Source organism: Leucoraja erinacea, chromosome 11, assembly GCF_028641065.1.
Source record: "Leucoraja erinacea ecotype New England chromosome 11, Leri_hhj_1, whole genome shotgun sequence".
Taxonomy (NCBI): domain Eukaryota; kingdom Metazoa; phylum Chordata; class Chondrichthyes; order Rajiformes; family Rajidae; genus Leucoraja; species Leucoraja erinaceus.
Genome location: NC_073387.1, coordinates 8,883,708 through 8,900,942, shown reverse-complemented (window position 1 = coordinate 8,900,942; position 17,235 = coordinate 8,883,708). Strand labels below are relative to the sequence as shown.

General features: G+C 44.0%; 1 protein-coding gene across 6 annotated transcripts in view; it reads right to left on the bottom strand.

Annotated features, from left to right (window-relative positions):
* Window positions 1-12,551, bottom strand: part of LOC129701444 (myelin-associated glycoprotein-like) — a 48,711-nt gene extending 36,160 nt beyond the window's left edge. The window contains exons 1-4 of one of the 6 annotated variants that reach the window (XM_055642626.1): window positions 12,319-12,551; window positions 11,722-11,770; window positions 8,452-8,570; window positions 3,833-4,192 (exon numbers count right to left, since the gene is read on the bottom strand). In XM_055642626.1, the coding sequence (XP_055498601.1) occupies window positions 3,833-4,192; window positions 8,452-8,503 (412 nt within the window). In that variant the 5' untranslated portion in view covers window positions 8,504-8,570; window positions 11,722-11,770; window positions 12,319-12,551. The other 5 variants (XM_055642627.1, XM_055642621.1, XM_055642622.1 and 2 more) reach the window with 5 other exon arrangements.
* Window positions 12,552-17,235: the final 4,684 nt, after the last annotated feature.

The window sequence follows — 17,235 nt, the reverse complement described above, 5'->3', positions numbered from 1 at the left end:
AGAAGGTGGTTGGAGGGAGAATAGGCAGAGTGTTAACGGGCATGTGAGAAAGAATCGGTTGAATGAAAGGAAGGGAGGAAATGGTGTTGATGTGATTGCTGTGACAATTGGCGTACAGTTCATTGACGAATATAGGCATAAAATGCTGAAGTAACTCAACGGGTCAGGCAGCATCTCTGTAGAAAAGGAATAGGTGACTATTCTATGTTCTATGTACTTGTATTACTGGGCAGGCATGATCTGACTGTGGTGAGCTATTTGTAGAGCATGGTAGCCAGCCCTGAGATAGATGAAGATTGTCAACTTGTGCAAGGTACCCTAAGCTGCTTCATGTGTTAGGAAACCTGCACGTCAAAACAATGTGCTAGTTGGCTGCACACAAACCATTCTCAATCTCCTTATATGTATATTTCATTGCTGAGCTGGGAAGAGATATCGTGGTCTGATGAAGACATCTTCACACCTGCCATATGCCACCAGTCTGAAGAAGGGTCTCGACCCATCATCCATTCCTTCTCTCCAGAGATGCTGCCTGTTCCGCTGAGTTACTTCAGCATTTTGTGTCTAAACCAGCACCTGCAGTTCCTTCTTACACATATGCCACCTCATATTGCACCCATCTCTACTAAATAAGGACCAAATGCATGTTCCCCGATTTGATACAAGTTCAGGTCTATGTCTGTGTTTTAGTTTAGTTTAGTTTAGTTTAGAGATACAGCGTGGAAACAGGCCTTTCGGCCCACTGAGTCCGCACCGAACCGCACATTAACATTATCCTACACGAGGGACATTTTTTACATTAATACCAAGCCAATCAACCTACAAACCTGCATGTTATTGGGGTGTGGGGGGAAACTGAAGTTCTTGGAGAAAACCCCACGCAGGTCACAGGGAGAACATACAAACTCCAGACAGACAAGCATCCATAGCCAGGCTAGAACCCGGGACTCTGGTTGTAAGGCAGCAACTCTACCGCTGCGCCATTGTGGATTCCTCTCCCTCTATTCCTGCCAATTACTTTGTTAAGAAGATTGTTGAATACTTTTATAAGGGCAGTAGAATTTATTTGCACTCTATGGTGCTATATCCTTTAACTTTTTCCCTCTTTTTAATTTTTACTCTCATAGAAAATCCTACACCCTTAACTGCTGTACTTTCTATATCCTCTTGTAGCTGAAATCTACTCCAGTGCTAATAAGCTGAGGAAAGAAAATGGAGTGGGAAGAGTACACTCCCAGCTGTTAACCATTCTGAAGTGGACTCCACCCACACTAGAAAATCTGGGCATGTATCCAATCATTGGATGCCTAAGATGACAGTTTAAACCTCCAGCAATAGCAGCCCACACCCAAATGTCTGTGTTGAAGGTGGTAGGAATCATAATTTCTACTTCAGAAACTTCAGCACAAAATGTGGTGCCACAGGGCAGTATTGAGGGGTTGCTGCATTGGTAAGCCTAATGCACGACAAACTTCTACACATACACTGACAGGATGCATCTCAGCCTGGTTTGGCAGATGCTCTGCTCTTGACTTCCTGAACTTGCAGAGTGCAGTGAACACAGCCCAGTCCATGGGCTTGTCACTGCCTTCCATCTATACCATCTTCACATGTGTTGAGTCACGAAGGTTGGAGGTATCCTCAAGGATGTCTGCCATCCTGGTCTTTCCCTCATCGCTCTTCTACCCACCAACCGGTGAAGATACAGGAGTTAGAAATCGTGGACTTCCGGACAGCTTGGACACAAAAAGGAGTAACTCAGCGGGACCGGCAGCATCTCTGGAGAGAAGGAATGGCGTTTTGGGTCGAGACCTTTCTTCAGACTCAACTTGAAACATCACTCTTTCCTTCTCTCTAGAGGTGTTGCCTGTCCCGCTGAGTTACTCCAGCTTTTTATATCTGTCTTTGGTTTAAACCAGCATCTGCAGTTCCTTCCTACTCATAAGAACAGCTTCTTCACCACCGTTATCAGACTTGTAAGATATTACGGCTTCAGCATGTAGATAGAAACAAGCACAGGTTTTCAGTACACATTGTTGCCAGTGTGGGTCATCTTTATTTTGCAAAGTACACTGCGTATACTCACACATATTCACGAGTGATAACATATAGAAAAGATCACATGATACAAATCATGCCATTATAGTACTGTTTTTAAAGTTATAGTTACTATTATAGATACTGCACTGCACTCCACTTAAAAAGTAAAATAACTTGTAAATTAGACAAACAAGAATAATTTTATAAATTTAATTCTGATCTCCTGAGTGGTTTAGGGTGAGTGTCAGGTTGTGGTTCTAAAGGAGAGTCAAGTTCAGGATCATTTACCTCTGTCTCTACTTTATTTTTGGAGATTCTGATTTTACATCTGAACTTGGAATAATACCAAAGTCTGACAGATCTACTTCTGTGTCTGTGCTTTGCTCTTGTACCGGTTCATCCCTTGCTGGGATCATATGGTTTATGTGCACACTTCTAACACGTCCTCCAATTTCTACCAAGTACCTCCTGGTACCAGACACGTCAATGGAACAGGCAGCATTTCTGGAGAGAAGGAATGAGTGACGTTTCGGGTTGAGACCCTTCTTCAGACTTTTCCTATCTCTTAAAGAGGTTGTTCAGCATCTCCATGGTGATCACTTGCTAAACTTTAAAGAGTTTGTACGAAGTCTCCGTAACCGCGAGGGGTATCCTCTGGGTGCTACGGTTTCCTCGCACGTTCCAAAGACGTGCACGTTTATAGGTTAATTGGCTTTGGTAAAATTGTAAATTGTCTCCGATGTGTAGGACGGTTCTAGCGTACAGTAATCGCTGGTCAGCGTTGACCTGGTGGGCTGAATGGTCTGTTTCTATGTATCTCTAATCGAAATGAAACAAAATTAAACTAAACTAAACTAAACTAAACTAAACTAAATAAACCAAAAGCAAACAAAACTAAACTAAACTAGACAAAACTTGACTAAACTAAACTAAACTTCACAGATGATCACTTTAAATAACTCTGAAATAAGGAGAATGCCCTGCATAACAGTGCATATGCATCACTATGTGGTTGGGGGGAAATATCAGCTGGAAGTGAGCCGACTGATAGCACAATCCGCATGGTAGGATTTCACTCTGACTGTACCAGTCTCCTCAGCAATAAGGCATTCAATCTGTATTATATCAATGATGAGAGGGAGTGCACGTTGGATTCCTTTTGGAAGTGAAATTTCACCTACAGAGCCCAACGCAAACATGCTGCTCCTCACAGTTGTGTCTTCAAATACTTTCTGCAAGAATAATGGCAAAGGGTGCAAAGAACATTCCTCAAAACGTGGCCTGGGATGGAGTGGTTCAGCCAAGAGGAAACCCAAAACAGGCTGATGTTTGCTTTTTCATCAGCCGAGGAGGCTGAGGGATGGTGATGGATGGGGTGGGGATGGGAGGTGGATGTGCGGGATGTGGTGCAGAGGTGTAAAAAAATTATAAGAAGCATTGAAAATGTAGACAGCAGGAAGCATTTTTCCAGAAGCAGATATGTCTATGACTAGAGAGTGTAGGTTTAAGGTAAGGAGTAAGAAGTTGTGAGGGGATCGGAGGGAGAATACTGTTTACCCAAAGCATGTTGGAATATGCTGGCTGAGGGAGTGAAGGGGGCAGATAACACTGCAACATTTAGGAAATATCTTAAATGAGCACTGGAATGATTAAGACAGAGAAAGCCATGCACCAAGTGCAGATAAAAGGGATTAGTTTAGGTGTGTTCCCGATGGTCACCATGGACTTGGTGGATCGAAAGGCCTGCTCTTGTGTCCCTTAACTCCAGGATTGCATAAGAATTCCAGCTTACCATATACATAGACACTGATCCCATCTTCTCCTGACCAGTTGTTTCCCTGCCCCAGTTCGAATCTGAAGTAGTAAGTCCCGGTGTCTGCCTTGTGGATGTTCTCTATCTGGAGTGAACAGTTTCTCTCATTCAGGTCCCCGATCAGCTGCACTTCAGATGACACTCTCTCCAGGTTTTTGTTGTTGTATATTTCAGCAGCCTGGCTGCTAGGAAAGGGCGAGTTCTTCAGCCACCGGGCAGTTACCGTAGATGGATCTCGGACCGGATCCGGGTATTGAAAGGAACAGTTTAATACCACGGTCTCCCCTTCCCAAACGGAAATGGAACGATCGACCCAAACAGACCACTGGCAGATTGACCCTGGGGAGATGAACACAGGTAGGTTATTTCATATTGATTCCAGGCATTCTGCAATGTGCAATATTCTATTTGAAGGACCCATGCAAAGGCTTCCAGAATCCCCACCATCGAAGTCATTTACTGGAGTCGCTGCCTCAAAAAGGCAGGCAGCATCATCAGAGACCCACACCATCCTGGCCACACATTCATTTCACCGTTGTCATCTGGAAGAAGGTACAGGAGTCTGAAAACTGTAACGTTCAAGTTCAGGAACAGCTAGGCGGCACGACTGACATTGCAGCGGCCTCTGCAGACCGCCTGTCTTTTAAAAAAAAAATTGTCCTGTTGAGTGTATAGTTTGTAGAGGGTTATATATTGTTTTCAACTGTGTATATGTGGGGGGCGGTGGGGGAAACCTTTAGATCTCTTCCCTGTACGGGGGACCCAAACTTTTCTCTGTCGGGTCTCCATTGTTGTTGGGGCCTAGCACTGTGGAGCGGCCTCCAACCTGAACGACCTGGGGGCTCCAGTTGTGGACCCTGCTGATTCGCCCTCGTGGAGCTGGCTGGCTTCGGAGCGTGGAGAGCTGTGGCGGCGCGCGGCTGCGACCCGACATCGGAGCTCGGAGCCTCCAGCCGCAGGTCTGGTGGACGGTGACATCGGGAGCTCGCGGGTTCCTGGTGGGAGACTACTTTTCGGAGCTCCCGCCATGGTAACTTCTCCCGCCCGAGTTGCGGGGCTGAGGGCGACCCGGAGCGGGGCCTTACATCGCCCGGCGCGGGACGTGTGTCGCCCGCTAGGGGCTCCAAAATCGGGAGAAGAATAAGGAACAGGGGAGAGACAAGACTTTGCCTTCCATCACAGTGAGGAGGTGTTTGGAGATTCACTGTGATGGATGCTTATGTAAAATGTGTTAATTGCGTCGTTTTTTTTCTGGTTTGTATGACTGCAGAAACGTAATCTCGTTTGAAATTAGGTTCAAATGACATAATAAAATATCTTGTATCTTGTAGCTTCTTCCCTGCAGCCATTCGGCTATTAAACATTACAACCTCAAATAAGCTCTGAACGAAAATAGACTATCAGAATAGAATAGAATAGAATGCCATTTATTGTCATTCAAACCTAGGTTTGAACGAAATTATAATTTCTACAGTTTTTTACATTACAAAACAATCCAAGACCCACACTTAACACAGTTTACATAAACATCCATCACAGTGAGTCTCCAACATCTCTTCACTGTGATGGAAGGCAAAGTCTTTATCTCTTCCCTTTGTTCCTTCTCCCGCGGTCCAGCAGTCCAACTGCAGTGTCGAGGCGAACTGGGGCTCCGATGTTAAAGCCCCCGGTGGGCGATGCTAAGTCCTGAGGCCGTTTAAGCCACGCGGGGCGATGTTAGGCCCCGGCTCCATGTCCTTAAACCCACGATTCCAGCGGGAGAAGTCGCTGTTGCTGAGCTCGGAAAAGCGGTCTCCCACCAGGGACCTGGAGCTCCCGATGTTCCCGTCCACCGGGTCTGCGGCCGGTGCCTCCGAACTCCAAAAGTTGGGTCGCAGCCGCGCGCCACACCACAGCTCTTCCCTCTCCGGTTGGCCAGCTCCGCGATCTCAGTTCCGCAGGCTCTGCAACTGGAGCCCTCAGGTTAGTCCCGGCCGGAGGTCACCGCCGACTCCACGATGTTAGGCCCAACGACATCCGAGACCCGATAGGGAATAGTCGGGTCCCCGCACAGGGAGAAATTAACGGTTTCCCCTACAGCCCCCCACATATACACAGCTAAAAAAATATATAATAAAAACTGACATACATTTAACAAGACAAAAATAAAAAAAGACAGACGACTGTAGTCGAGCCGCTGCCGTTAGGCGCCACCACTCCCACTATTATTGTTTTTAATGCACTGTTTGTTGTTTATGTGTGTATATATATATATATTTATATAATTTATGAATTATATATATATATATATATGTGATTTATGTATATTTAAATATATATATATATATATGTATATATTATGTATATGTGAGTATGTGTATATGTACACACACTGACCATTTTTTCTCATTTGTTACACTGTTTACAGTGCACTATGTTTACATATTCTGTTGTGCTGCTGCAAGTAAGAATTTCATTGTTCTATCTGGGACATATGACAAAAAACACACTTGACTCCACAAACTTTGACTCTCTTGACTCTTTAATGAGTTTTAGCCTTAAATATTGAAAAGAGTTGAGACAGGTTTAGAATGATCTATTGCTCTCCACCCACTGGCCATTGTTAATAGAAGATCCTGATCTGCGATATCGGTAGAGTTGTTCCCTTACAGCACTTGCAGCGCAGGAGACCCTTTTTGTCATCATTTTGAGTTGGGACCCTGGGCCTCTTCCATGGCCAGAGTGAGACCCACTGTAAATTGGAGGAGCAGCACCTCATATTTCGCATGGGCAGTTTACATTGGGCAGAGGTATGGCCCCCAACATCTTGACTTCTCCCAATTTCAGATAGCTCCCAACTGCTTTCCCATTCCTCCAAATACAAGGCATAGCTATGGGCACACGCATGGGCCCAAGCTATGCCTGTCTCTTGTCGGGTACGTCCCAATCCTTCCCAGCTCAAACCCTCAGCCCACTGTCCATCCGGCACTCAAATACACCTGGACCATTTCTGCCCATCTCACTATCTCCATTGATAGACTACTGACCGACATCTACTATAAACCCAATGACTCCCACGGCTAACTGGGGTACACATCTTCCCCCCCCCTGCACCCCAAACCAGTGCATCGAGATGTCGCCTATTTCCTTCGCTCCCATCCTAGATGCTGCCTCACCCACTGAGTTTCTCCAGCATTTTTGTCTACCTTCGATTTTCCAGCATCTGCAGTTCCTTCTTAAACATACTGAATTTCTCCAGCACTTTGTAAGTCATTGATTCATCTCAGGCTATAGTTCTTTAGGCAGGAGCACTCCTTCATTCAATAGTCTCATAGAGTCATAGAGTCAGAGTGATACAGTGTGCAAGCAGGCCCTTTGGCCCAACTTGCCCATACTGGCCAACATCACCCAGCTACACTAATTCTACCTGCCTGCATTTGGCTCATATCTCTCCAAACCTGTCTCAATCATGTATTTGTCTAACTGTTTCTTAAATGTTGGGATAGTCCATGCGTTAACTACTGTACCTCCTCTGGCAGCTTGTTCCATACCCCCACCAACTTTTGTGTGGAATTAGGTACCACTGAGATTCCTATTAAATCTTTTCCCTTTCACCTTAAACCTATGTCCTCTTGTCCTTGATTCGCCTACTCTGGTCAAGAGACTTTGTGCATCTCCCGGTCTATTCCTCTTATGATTTTATACACTGATTGTATAGTCTGCCCTGTTCTTTGGAGCCATGTCCACATGCTATTACGTGCAGGGAACAACATTGCATTGTTTGTTCCAGTCCTCTTTTCATGTACCTGATGCACAGAAAAACTCCATTGAGGCTCCTCTAAGTGGTTATCAGGAACATAGGGATCTCTCAGTCTGAGCCTGTTTCACCACACAAATAGTGTTGCAATGGTAGTGCCATGGGATTGGAAAGTGCTTGAATTCTGATTGTGGCCCAGGTTGTCAATTTTCCAGGAACCACTCACCTAACATTGGATCCATGTGAGCTGATGGACAAAGATGGATGAAGGAGATGATTGTAATCATCACCCATCATTCTGTAATCATCAGAAAACCATCAGATGTTGAAAATATTTGCAAAAATTGATTTTTTTTATCCAGAAGGTAGAATCAACGATTCTTCTTCTTAGAGTAGTTAAGTTAGAAAGTTAAGACATGATTTAACAGAAGTCTGCATCGTTATGGAAGGCTTTGGCATTATAAAGTGTATATAATTTCAAGTGAATATCCAATTCCTATTTTAAAACTAATATGTTCCATCCTCATGCACTTTTAGATAAATGAATTCCAGGCACATAACCTTCACATCAAATAAAATGTAAATCTTGTCAGCTGGTGTGCTGACCAGTCATTGGAGAGCAAGAATTTAGCATAATTGGACAAAGAAGCAGAGGGAATGTTGAGTTGATTTTTTTTATTCCAAAAGGTAACAAAAATAAGCTTCAAAATGCAATTCAATGCAAACCGAATCATCAGTCTCTGAAAATAAGAGGTGCACCAATCAAAGAAACAGCAGAGACATAACGGTTCCAATGACCACCTTCTTAGCATTGCATCCAATAATTTCTTAAGAATACAGCTAGTTGTCGATGGACACTTACCCTGGATGAGACACAAGGCTATAAGTGCCAGGGTGTAGTGTGACGTGCTCATTGTGTCGATCTCAGCCTCAATAGGATATGTACACACAGCAGCTGGGCACAATCAGACACATTGATACCTGCACAATGGACAATGAACCACAGTCAACAAAGAGATGATTTAAGACATGTTTCGCAATGACTGTAGCACAAGCCCCCACATCTGTCAAACTGAGCACTGAACTCCTATTGTACTGGGTGGACTCTAATTCCTCTCCTTTGCCACTGTGCAAATATTACAGATATGGATGGCAGGGCTGAAATGATAACAGTCCCTGACAAGAGATTTGAATTTTATGAAATAAAACTACCTTGTGCTTTTCTCACGTTACATTTTCTTCCCAGCGTCGGTATTTGCAACTACTCAAACAGGGCGATTATTTTAGTATCTCGTTCCAAATAACCACACTCAATGTATAGCAGGACATTCAGCTGTGAGGGCATTCTGTATATGCCTGCTTTTTCCAGACCTGCCAAGCAATTTTTTGTTCTCCTAGTTGAAGATCTAATTTTGACTTGTTGATGTCACAATCTCTCCTTGCAAGAAACAAGCTGCTGGAACTACTAGGGCAGCATGGTAGAGTCGCAGCGGTAGAGTTGCTGCCTGACAGTGCCAGGGACTCGGGTTCGATCCTGAACATGGGTGCTGTCTGTATGGAGTTTGTACGTTCCCCCCGTGACCACGTGGGTTTTCTCCAGGGTCTACGGTTGCTTCCCACACTCCAAAGACATACAGGTTTGTAGGTTAATTGGCTTGGTATCATTGTAAATTGTCTCTAGTGTGTGTGTGTGTGTAGAATAGAGTTAGTGTGCGGGGATCGCTGGTCTGTGTGTTCCTCCCGCAGTTTGTTTTTTTTATTTCAGATTACAGCATCTGCATTCTCTTGTATCATCTTTTCTTCCATGCTTTCAATTTCCAGAGCTGGACTTTGATCATACCATCCCAACAATAATATCTTGCCTATTGGCAAATTGATTATAAATTGATGAAAATTCACACCAATTCCATTCCTATGGTAAGAGTTGCACTTTTCTTATTAAAATACTTGACTCAATTTATACCTCACGCTGCCTCGGCAAGGCCAGCAGCATAATCAAGGACGGGTCTCACCCTGGCCACTCCCTCTTTTCCCCTCTCCCATCGGGCCAAAAATATGGAATTGTGAAAACGCACACCTCCAAATTCAGGGACAGTTTCTTCCCAGGTGATAGCAGGCAACTGAACCAACCTTTCACAACTCGAGAGCAGACCTCCACTACTATCTACCTCATTGGTGACCCTCGGACTATCTTTGATCGGACTTTACTGGCTTTATCTTGCTCTAAATGTTATTCATGTTCCTCCCTGCACACTGCAAATGGATGGATTGTAATCATGTATTGTCTTCCCACTGACTGGAGAGTTGTTGATAGCAGATATTTTAGTACCTCAGATATGTAAATTGTAAATAATAGCAAATCAGATCAAGTACCACATTTTACAAATTTGACAGCAAAAGAATGGGGACAAGTGCCTTGACAATCCTATCCAGAATTCTCAAAAAATACCCAGGAACCTGAGAACAAAAGATTTTTGCTGTACAAAGCTGACAGATCAATTTCACTCTGCAGGAGAATAAAGTAAAAACAGCCCTGAAGCCTGGTCTAAAAATCGCTTCTCATACCCTCATCTGCCAAAACCCATTTTGGCCTCATCATGCTCAATCCACAGAGATAATTCAAACCCAGACACAATAAGTTATAACTCCTCTAGACTGTTCCATTCACCAGACCCTGCAACACCCAGTCTAATTATTAACTCTTTTTTTCTGAACCCATTAGTTTAGTTTGGTTTAGAGATACAGCTTGGGAAGAGGCCCTTCAGCCCACCGAGTCCACATTGACCATCGACCTCCCGTACACACTCGTTCTATGTTATCTCATTTTCTCATCCACTCCCTGTGTATTAGGGGCATTTCATTTTACAGAGACCACCCGGATGAAATTCGTGCAGTCACAGGGAGTACATGCAAACTCCACACAGACAGCACTTAAGGTCAGGATTGAACCTGGTCTCTGGCACCGTGAGGCAGCAGCTCTACCAGCCATGCCAATGTGCCAGTCACAAACATGCTGCCAACATGCTGAATAATAATCCTGAGTTGAAACCCACTCACCTCAGCCCAATGAGAGCTGATACCGTTTGAAATATCCGAATATTTTCCTGGTAAAACAGGGTTCTGAGTTCAGGTCTTTTGACTGTCTCATTTGTATTACATCCACCTTAGCTGTGTGTCATTAGCAATCGAGAGCTTGTGAGTGCAGATGCGCACTCTACACACCTTGATATGAGCATAAGACATAAGAGCAGAATTAGGCCATTCAGCCCATCGAATCTACTCCATCATTCTATCGTGGCTGATCTATTTTTCTCTCTCAACCTCATTCTCCTGCCTTCTCCCTGTAACTTTTGACACCCTTCCTAATCAAGAAAATATGGGTAATATATTCTTATATTTGAGTGTGTCCCAGGAGGAGATCAATTACTGCAGAAATGGTTATTTCGGACACCCCTCCCCAATCTCTGCACATCCCCAATCCTTTCCACTCGTTTAATTTAATGTTTCATGTATTTTGTGTTTTATGACTGCTGGCAGATCAATTTCCCTCCTGGGATAAATAGTTCTATTCTATCGTATCATATCGTTATCTGAGGTCTTCTTCAACCCTCCTGGTCCGAATCATTCCTACCCCAATTTTTAGATTATCCCTGACATCACACAAGAAGAACAGTTTGTATTTTTCTTGGAGCCTCAACTGAAATAACAAAACCAAATTTTCTGATTGCTATTACATTCTTGCAACCCAATTGTGTATACATTTGTTAACTTCAGCAAATACTTGTTTCCCTCTCTCACCAGCGATTGTACATCAAAAGCAAACCTATTCAATTAATTATAAAGTTCTTTGGACATCCAAAGGTCTCAACGGGCACTTTCTTCATGAAGGGATTCGGTCCGCTCACTAAAAACATCCACTAAACTCATCAAGGCAAACTACAGCTGTTGTGCACTCACACAAAATCTTTTGATGATTGGTTGATCCCGGAGTGTAAAGCTAGATTTAGTTTCAGTTCAAGAATTAAACTTGCACACAGTAAACAAGATTACTAACTATAGCGTTACATTACAAAAAATGCTTTCAATTAAGTCACAGAGAACACTGCCTCAAACAAATCTAAATAGTACTTACAGTTGAATCCTTGCTCCTTTGAAATGGTGCAAGAGACGCCAAACCCACACTGTGTATAAACAAGGCAATGATGGAGCAATGTGAAGAAATTGAACACTTGTCCCAAAACAGACACACAAGAGGTTAAATGGCCCTCTCCACGCCTATAGAGCCACTGATTATAAACTGAAAGGCCACAATAACTGAGCAACCCCTTTCATATTTAAAAATATATAAAAATTCCACACAATATATTCATTTTTAAAATGGCTTTGTAGTAAGAAATATGCATGGTGAATTGACATTTACAATGTTAAACAGCCAACCCCAGACTCGAAGGCATTTTTGTTAGCTCAATCACATTCTATAAAAGGCTACATTGAACAGAAACCATTAAATTGTTCTTACTTTTTCATCAAGACATGTTTGAATTAATTTCTTTCCCAGTTAACCAGACATTAAGAGATATCATTAACTCTTCCGACACCAATCACATGCTCCATTGTAGCCCAAAGGTTGTCACTCATCATATTCGCATTTTTTTCCGGTTACATTCCTTTAAAGAATTTTTTTTTTCAGCTAATACAATGCAAAGACAAACCGATGAGAATTCCTAACCTGCAGAAGATGCTTTTGGAGACTGTCCACTTCAATGGTGCAGATAGCTGAGCATCATAAGGGATTGTTAGAGTTTGTGGGTGTGCATGGCACAGTGCAGTCTGAAAATCACACCACCCGCTCCTCACCACTCACAAAGAAAGGCTTCTGAAATGTGACAAGAAGTCACAATAGAGACACAGTTTGTATGATGGGCACACTCCAGCATGCAAGGGAGAACGTGTCCTGGAGTGGGGCAATCTCAATCAACTGTTTGTACTGCCCATTGCAGACACAGCCTCTGTAACTTCAACACAATGCAGTGCCTGGTCTGAGTCAATCCTCCCCCAGCTTTGGCTTTGTCCCTGATATCGCCTGCTCTGGTGAAGTCAGTACTGTTGTTTGAAAACTAACTTCTTTTTGCTGAGTGCTCTAGGTGCTAGGTTGTTTTCATTATGCTTGCCCTTGGTAGGGGATAATTTTTCACATTGAGCAATTGTGTAACAGTAGGTAATATCTGATCACCAACCATATACATCCCATAGGCCCGAAACATTGCCTATCTCCTTCGCTCCATAGATGCTGCTGCACCCGCTGAGTTTCTCCAGCATTTTTGTGTACCTTTGATTTTCCAGCATCTGCAGTTCCTTCTTAAACACATAATATACATCCCATATCTGATCACCAACAATATACAACCATATACAGAATGGTCTCGACCCAAAACGTCACCCATTCCTTCTTTACAGAGATGCTGTAACTGATCAAGATCCTGCTGTAACCCTTGATAACCATCGTTGCAATTTACAATACTACCCACTTTCGTGTCATCTGCAAAATTACTAACCATGGCTTGTATGTTAACATCAAAATCTAAACCACAAACAGGAAAGGGTCCAGCACTAATCTCTGAGACATACCACTAGTCACAGGCCTCCAGTCACAAAAACAACCTTTCGGCCCGAAACGTTGCCTATTTCCTTCGCTCCATAGATGCTGCTGCACCCGCTGAGTTTCTCCAGCTTTTCTGTGTAACCTCCCACCATCACCCTCTGCTTCCCCCTCCTGTAGCACTAGCAAACCTGCCTGCCAGGATATTGGTTCCCCTCCAGTTCACAAGATCCGCTTGTAGGGGTCACCTCTTCCTCAGATGGTCTAAAAATCTGAATCCCTGCCCCCTGCACCAACTCCTCAGCTGCACACTCATCTTCCCTATCTTCCTGTTCCAACCCTCACTAGCATGTGGCACTGAATGTAATCTAGAGTCACTGCTCTGGAGGTTGTGCTTTTTAGCCTTTTACGTAAATCCCTACACTCATTTTGCAGTGCCTCATCCCTTTTCCTATCTATGTCGTTTGTGCCAACATGCACAAGGGCTCCTGGCTGCTCGCCCTCCCCCTTTAGAAGGTCATGCAGCTGCTCTGAAATACCCTGGACCCTGGCGCCAGGGAGGTAACACACCATCCTGGAGTAACCTGCTGCCACAGAATCTCCTGTGTGTGCTCTAATTAAAGATTCTCCTACCACAGCGGCTCTGCCTGACTGTAGTCTTCCCTGCTGTGTTTCAGAGCCAGGGCTGTGGTTGTTGGTAGCAGCCTCAACCCTGCCTGCTACTGGTGCTCAACCCTGATGTGTGATTCCCCCGATAGCACTCAAAAGGGTGCGCCTGTTTTGAAGGGTTAATGGCCACAGGGGTCACCTGCACTCCCTATCTATTTCCCTTCCTCGGGATCACCCACCTTCTCTTTTCCTGGACCTTGGACTTGACCATCTCTCTACATGGCTTACCCAGGAAACTCTCATTCTCCCGGATGTTCCCGGGGACATCCAGTTGCAGTTCCCGTTCCCTAACACTTCTTGTTCCTGATGACTACACAATTCCCACTGGTGTGATCATCAGGAACACCAACAGATTCCCTGAATTCCCGCATCCTGCAGGAGGAATATTGTACCATTTCACCTGACATCACCACCGCACTGAACCAAATCAAAAATCACAAGACTCACAAACAAGAGGGGACTTTACCTTATTCTCTTGGTCACCTCTGTTCTAGCATCCTTGTCTCAGCTTCCTCACCAAAGACTCCTGAGCCAATGACTCACACTTGCCCTCCACACGGCACTTCAACACAACACAGCCTCTCTCCAAACCTGGCCGCTCCCAATAGGCTGCACCGCTACACCTTGACTTCTTTTTATTGGCTGATCAATTAGACGGTTTGGTTGCTCGAACCAATCAACGGGCTTGCTTGTCAAGACTCCCGCTCCTGCTCCAACCTGGGATCAACTTGCTCCAAAGCTGTCAACATGCTTGCTCTTTGGAGTGTATAGAATGGTAACTGTATCTTTGGGAACTGAGTGTACGAGATGGTGTGATTTGAGACAGGAGATGCCTTGATACCTTATCAGTCCTTTATGTGATGTATTAATACCTTATCAGTGAGCACATTGGCAATTGCTTGACTGAAACCCATGTCTGTTTCTGTCGACTACCGTAAAATCTTACACTTTTCAAGGCTCCTGCTACTTTTGCGAACTCAAATTAACTTGTTTCAAACCTGTCCATGGACTTGCCTTTTCAGACTCCCACTCCTGCTCTGAACTGAACTTGCCTTATCCACACTGTAGATACGTCATCATCATTGGTATTGGTTTACTAACATAATGTGTCCAAAGATACAGTGAAAATCACTGCATGCTATTCAGTAATAAATCATACGACACAAAAATACAATCAAGCCATTACAGGAGTACACCAGGTAGTTCTAAGAGAAAAAATATCAGACAGAATAAGGATGAGAATGGGATACATCAGCCGAGAAGGGATATTCGGCAAGAGCCGTAAATTCTTTACCTCGTACTGTGAGCGAATTGAAATGTTTTTTTGTGCAAATAATTTTATTGAGGCTGAGGAAATGGAGGATAGTGATCAAGCATAGGTAAGGGCACAAAACAAGATCATCGGAGAATGCAAACAGATCACTCTTTGAACTGAAATTGGCCCTGAAGTTTATGCAACACAAGCATGACAAGGCAGGGAAAAGGCCTCCACTGGGAAAAGCACAGACACTGCTATCGATTCAATGGCCTGTACAAAGCAAATTAGCGCGGGTTCGAGGACTCAACGTGCTGCAACTACCTGAAGAAAGGCCATCACCTCAATCCGAAACGTCACCCACTCAAGCAATAACCCTTCTCTCCAGAGATGCTGCCTGTCCCGCTGAGCTACTCCAGCATTTTGTGTCTACCTTCAATTTAAACCAGCATCTGCAGTTCTTCCTTACACAAAAGAAAGACCATCTTGCATCAGCATGTAGAACACCATCACAGGACAAAGCAAAACAAAAGACTCGACAAAACCAAACGCTTGGGGTTCACAACAGCGAAAAACATTCAGACAGCAAGGGACTTGTGCTGGACTGCATCTACACTGTGAATGGTGGGTCTGAAAAGAAGTGAGTGTAATTATGCACAAATCCAGAAATAAACCCTTAGATTCAAGAAATTTCATCAGCATCTGTTGGGTAGGAAATTCACCCTGATTACAGATTATGAGCCACATCGCTATTTTTGGTCCTCAATCTGCTATACCTACAATGACAGCCTGCAATGACAGGATGCAATGCTGGGCAGTTCTCCTGTCCCAGTATGACTACAGCATTGAGTATCGCAGCTCAAAAGAAAGTGCTAACACTGATGCATTGTCGTGCTAGCCTCATGAAGAGTCAGATGTGAGCACTGAAGGTGCTATCTACGTCACAGAGGTAGTGGACAATGACTTTCCAGTCAAACTCAAAAGGACACAGTGCTAAAACAAGTGTAGGACCAAACTTAGAGCGGACAGTCTGATGAACCGACCTTATCACAATAGACGACAATTGAAATTGCCATGTGATCAAGGATGTATTAAATGGGGTCTCAGAGTAGCAGTGTCAAATCCTTTGAGGCAAAGATTACATACAGAGTGCAGAGTGAACATACAGGTACTGTAGGAATGAAGTCTATAACCAGGGGTTACATGTGCTGACCAGGATTAGGCAAGGAGATAGAAGAAATGGTAAGCAAATGTAACATCTCTCAGAACTGCAGAAGTAGACCTGGCCAACCCCCTTTTGCAAACATGGTCTTGGCCCACTGGACCTTTTCAGAGAGTTCGTGTGGAATTTTTTGAACAAGGGAATAATAATTTTCTTGTTTCAGTAGATAGTCACTCAAAGTGGACGGAGGCGACGCATACAGGTGCAAAAACAACTACAGAAAGAACAATAAATGCAAAGCAGACTCTCTTTGCTTATCATGGCTTACCTGAAGAGTTCGTCTCTGACAAAGACCCCCAATTCCGTGCTGCACTATTCCAAATTTTCATGCAGCTAAACGGTCTCATACCTTAATCCCTATTTACCATCCGGCATCTAGCGGCGCAGCCAAAACGATGGTCAGGAATGTTGGTTAAGGAAGCTCTAAAGACCCAAGGTTCTTGTAGGGAATTTGAAATTCAGTATGTCACAGCAGCTAGTAATTTCTTACTGAAATACCACACAACTCCGCAATCTACCACAGAGTATATCCCAGCTGAACTTCTCATGAAAAGAATGCTCAGGACTAGACTGAGTTTAGTTCTGCATAAGCTGCCACCCAAGGCAGAATGCAAACAATCTGATCAGAAATGTCATTATGGTGGAAATCATAAAGAACGCAGGTTCAATACACATGATCAGGTTCATGTTCTCAGCCCCCCCTCACAAAGCAAAAAAAAAAATAGGAGGTGGGAACAGCAGTTGCAGTGTGTGGTACCAGGAGGTGCTTGGTAGAAATTGGTGGAGGTGTGGGAAATGTACACACACACCATATGATCTCAGCAAAGGATGAACTGATTCAAGAACAAAGCAAAGGCAAAGAAGCAGATTCCTCAGACTTTGGTATCATTCCAAGTCCACC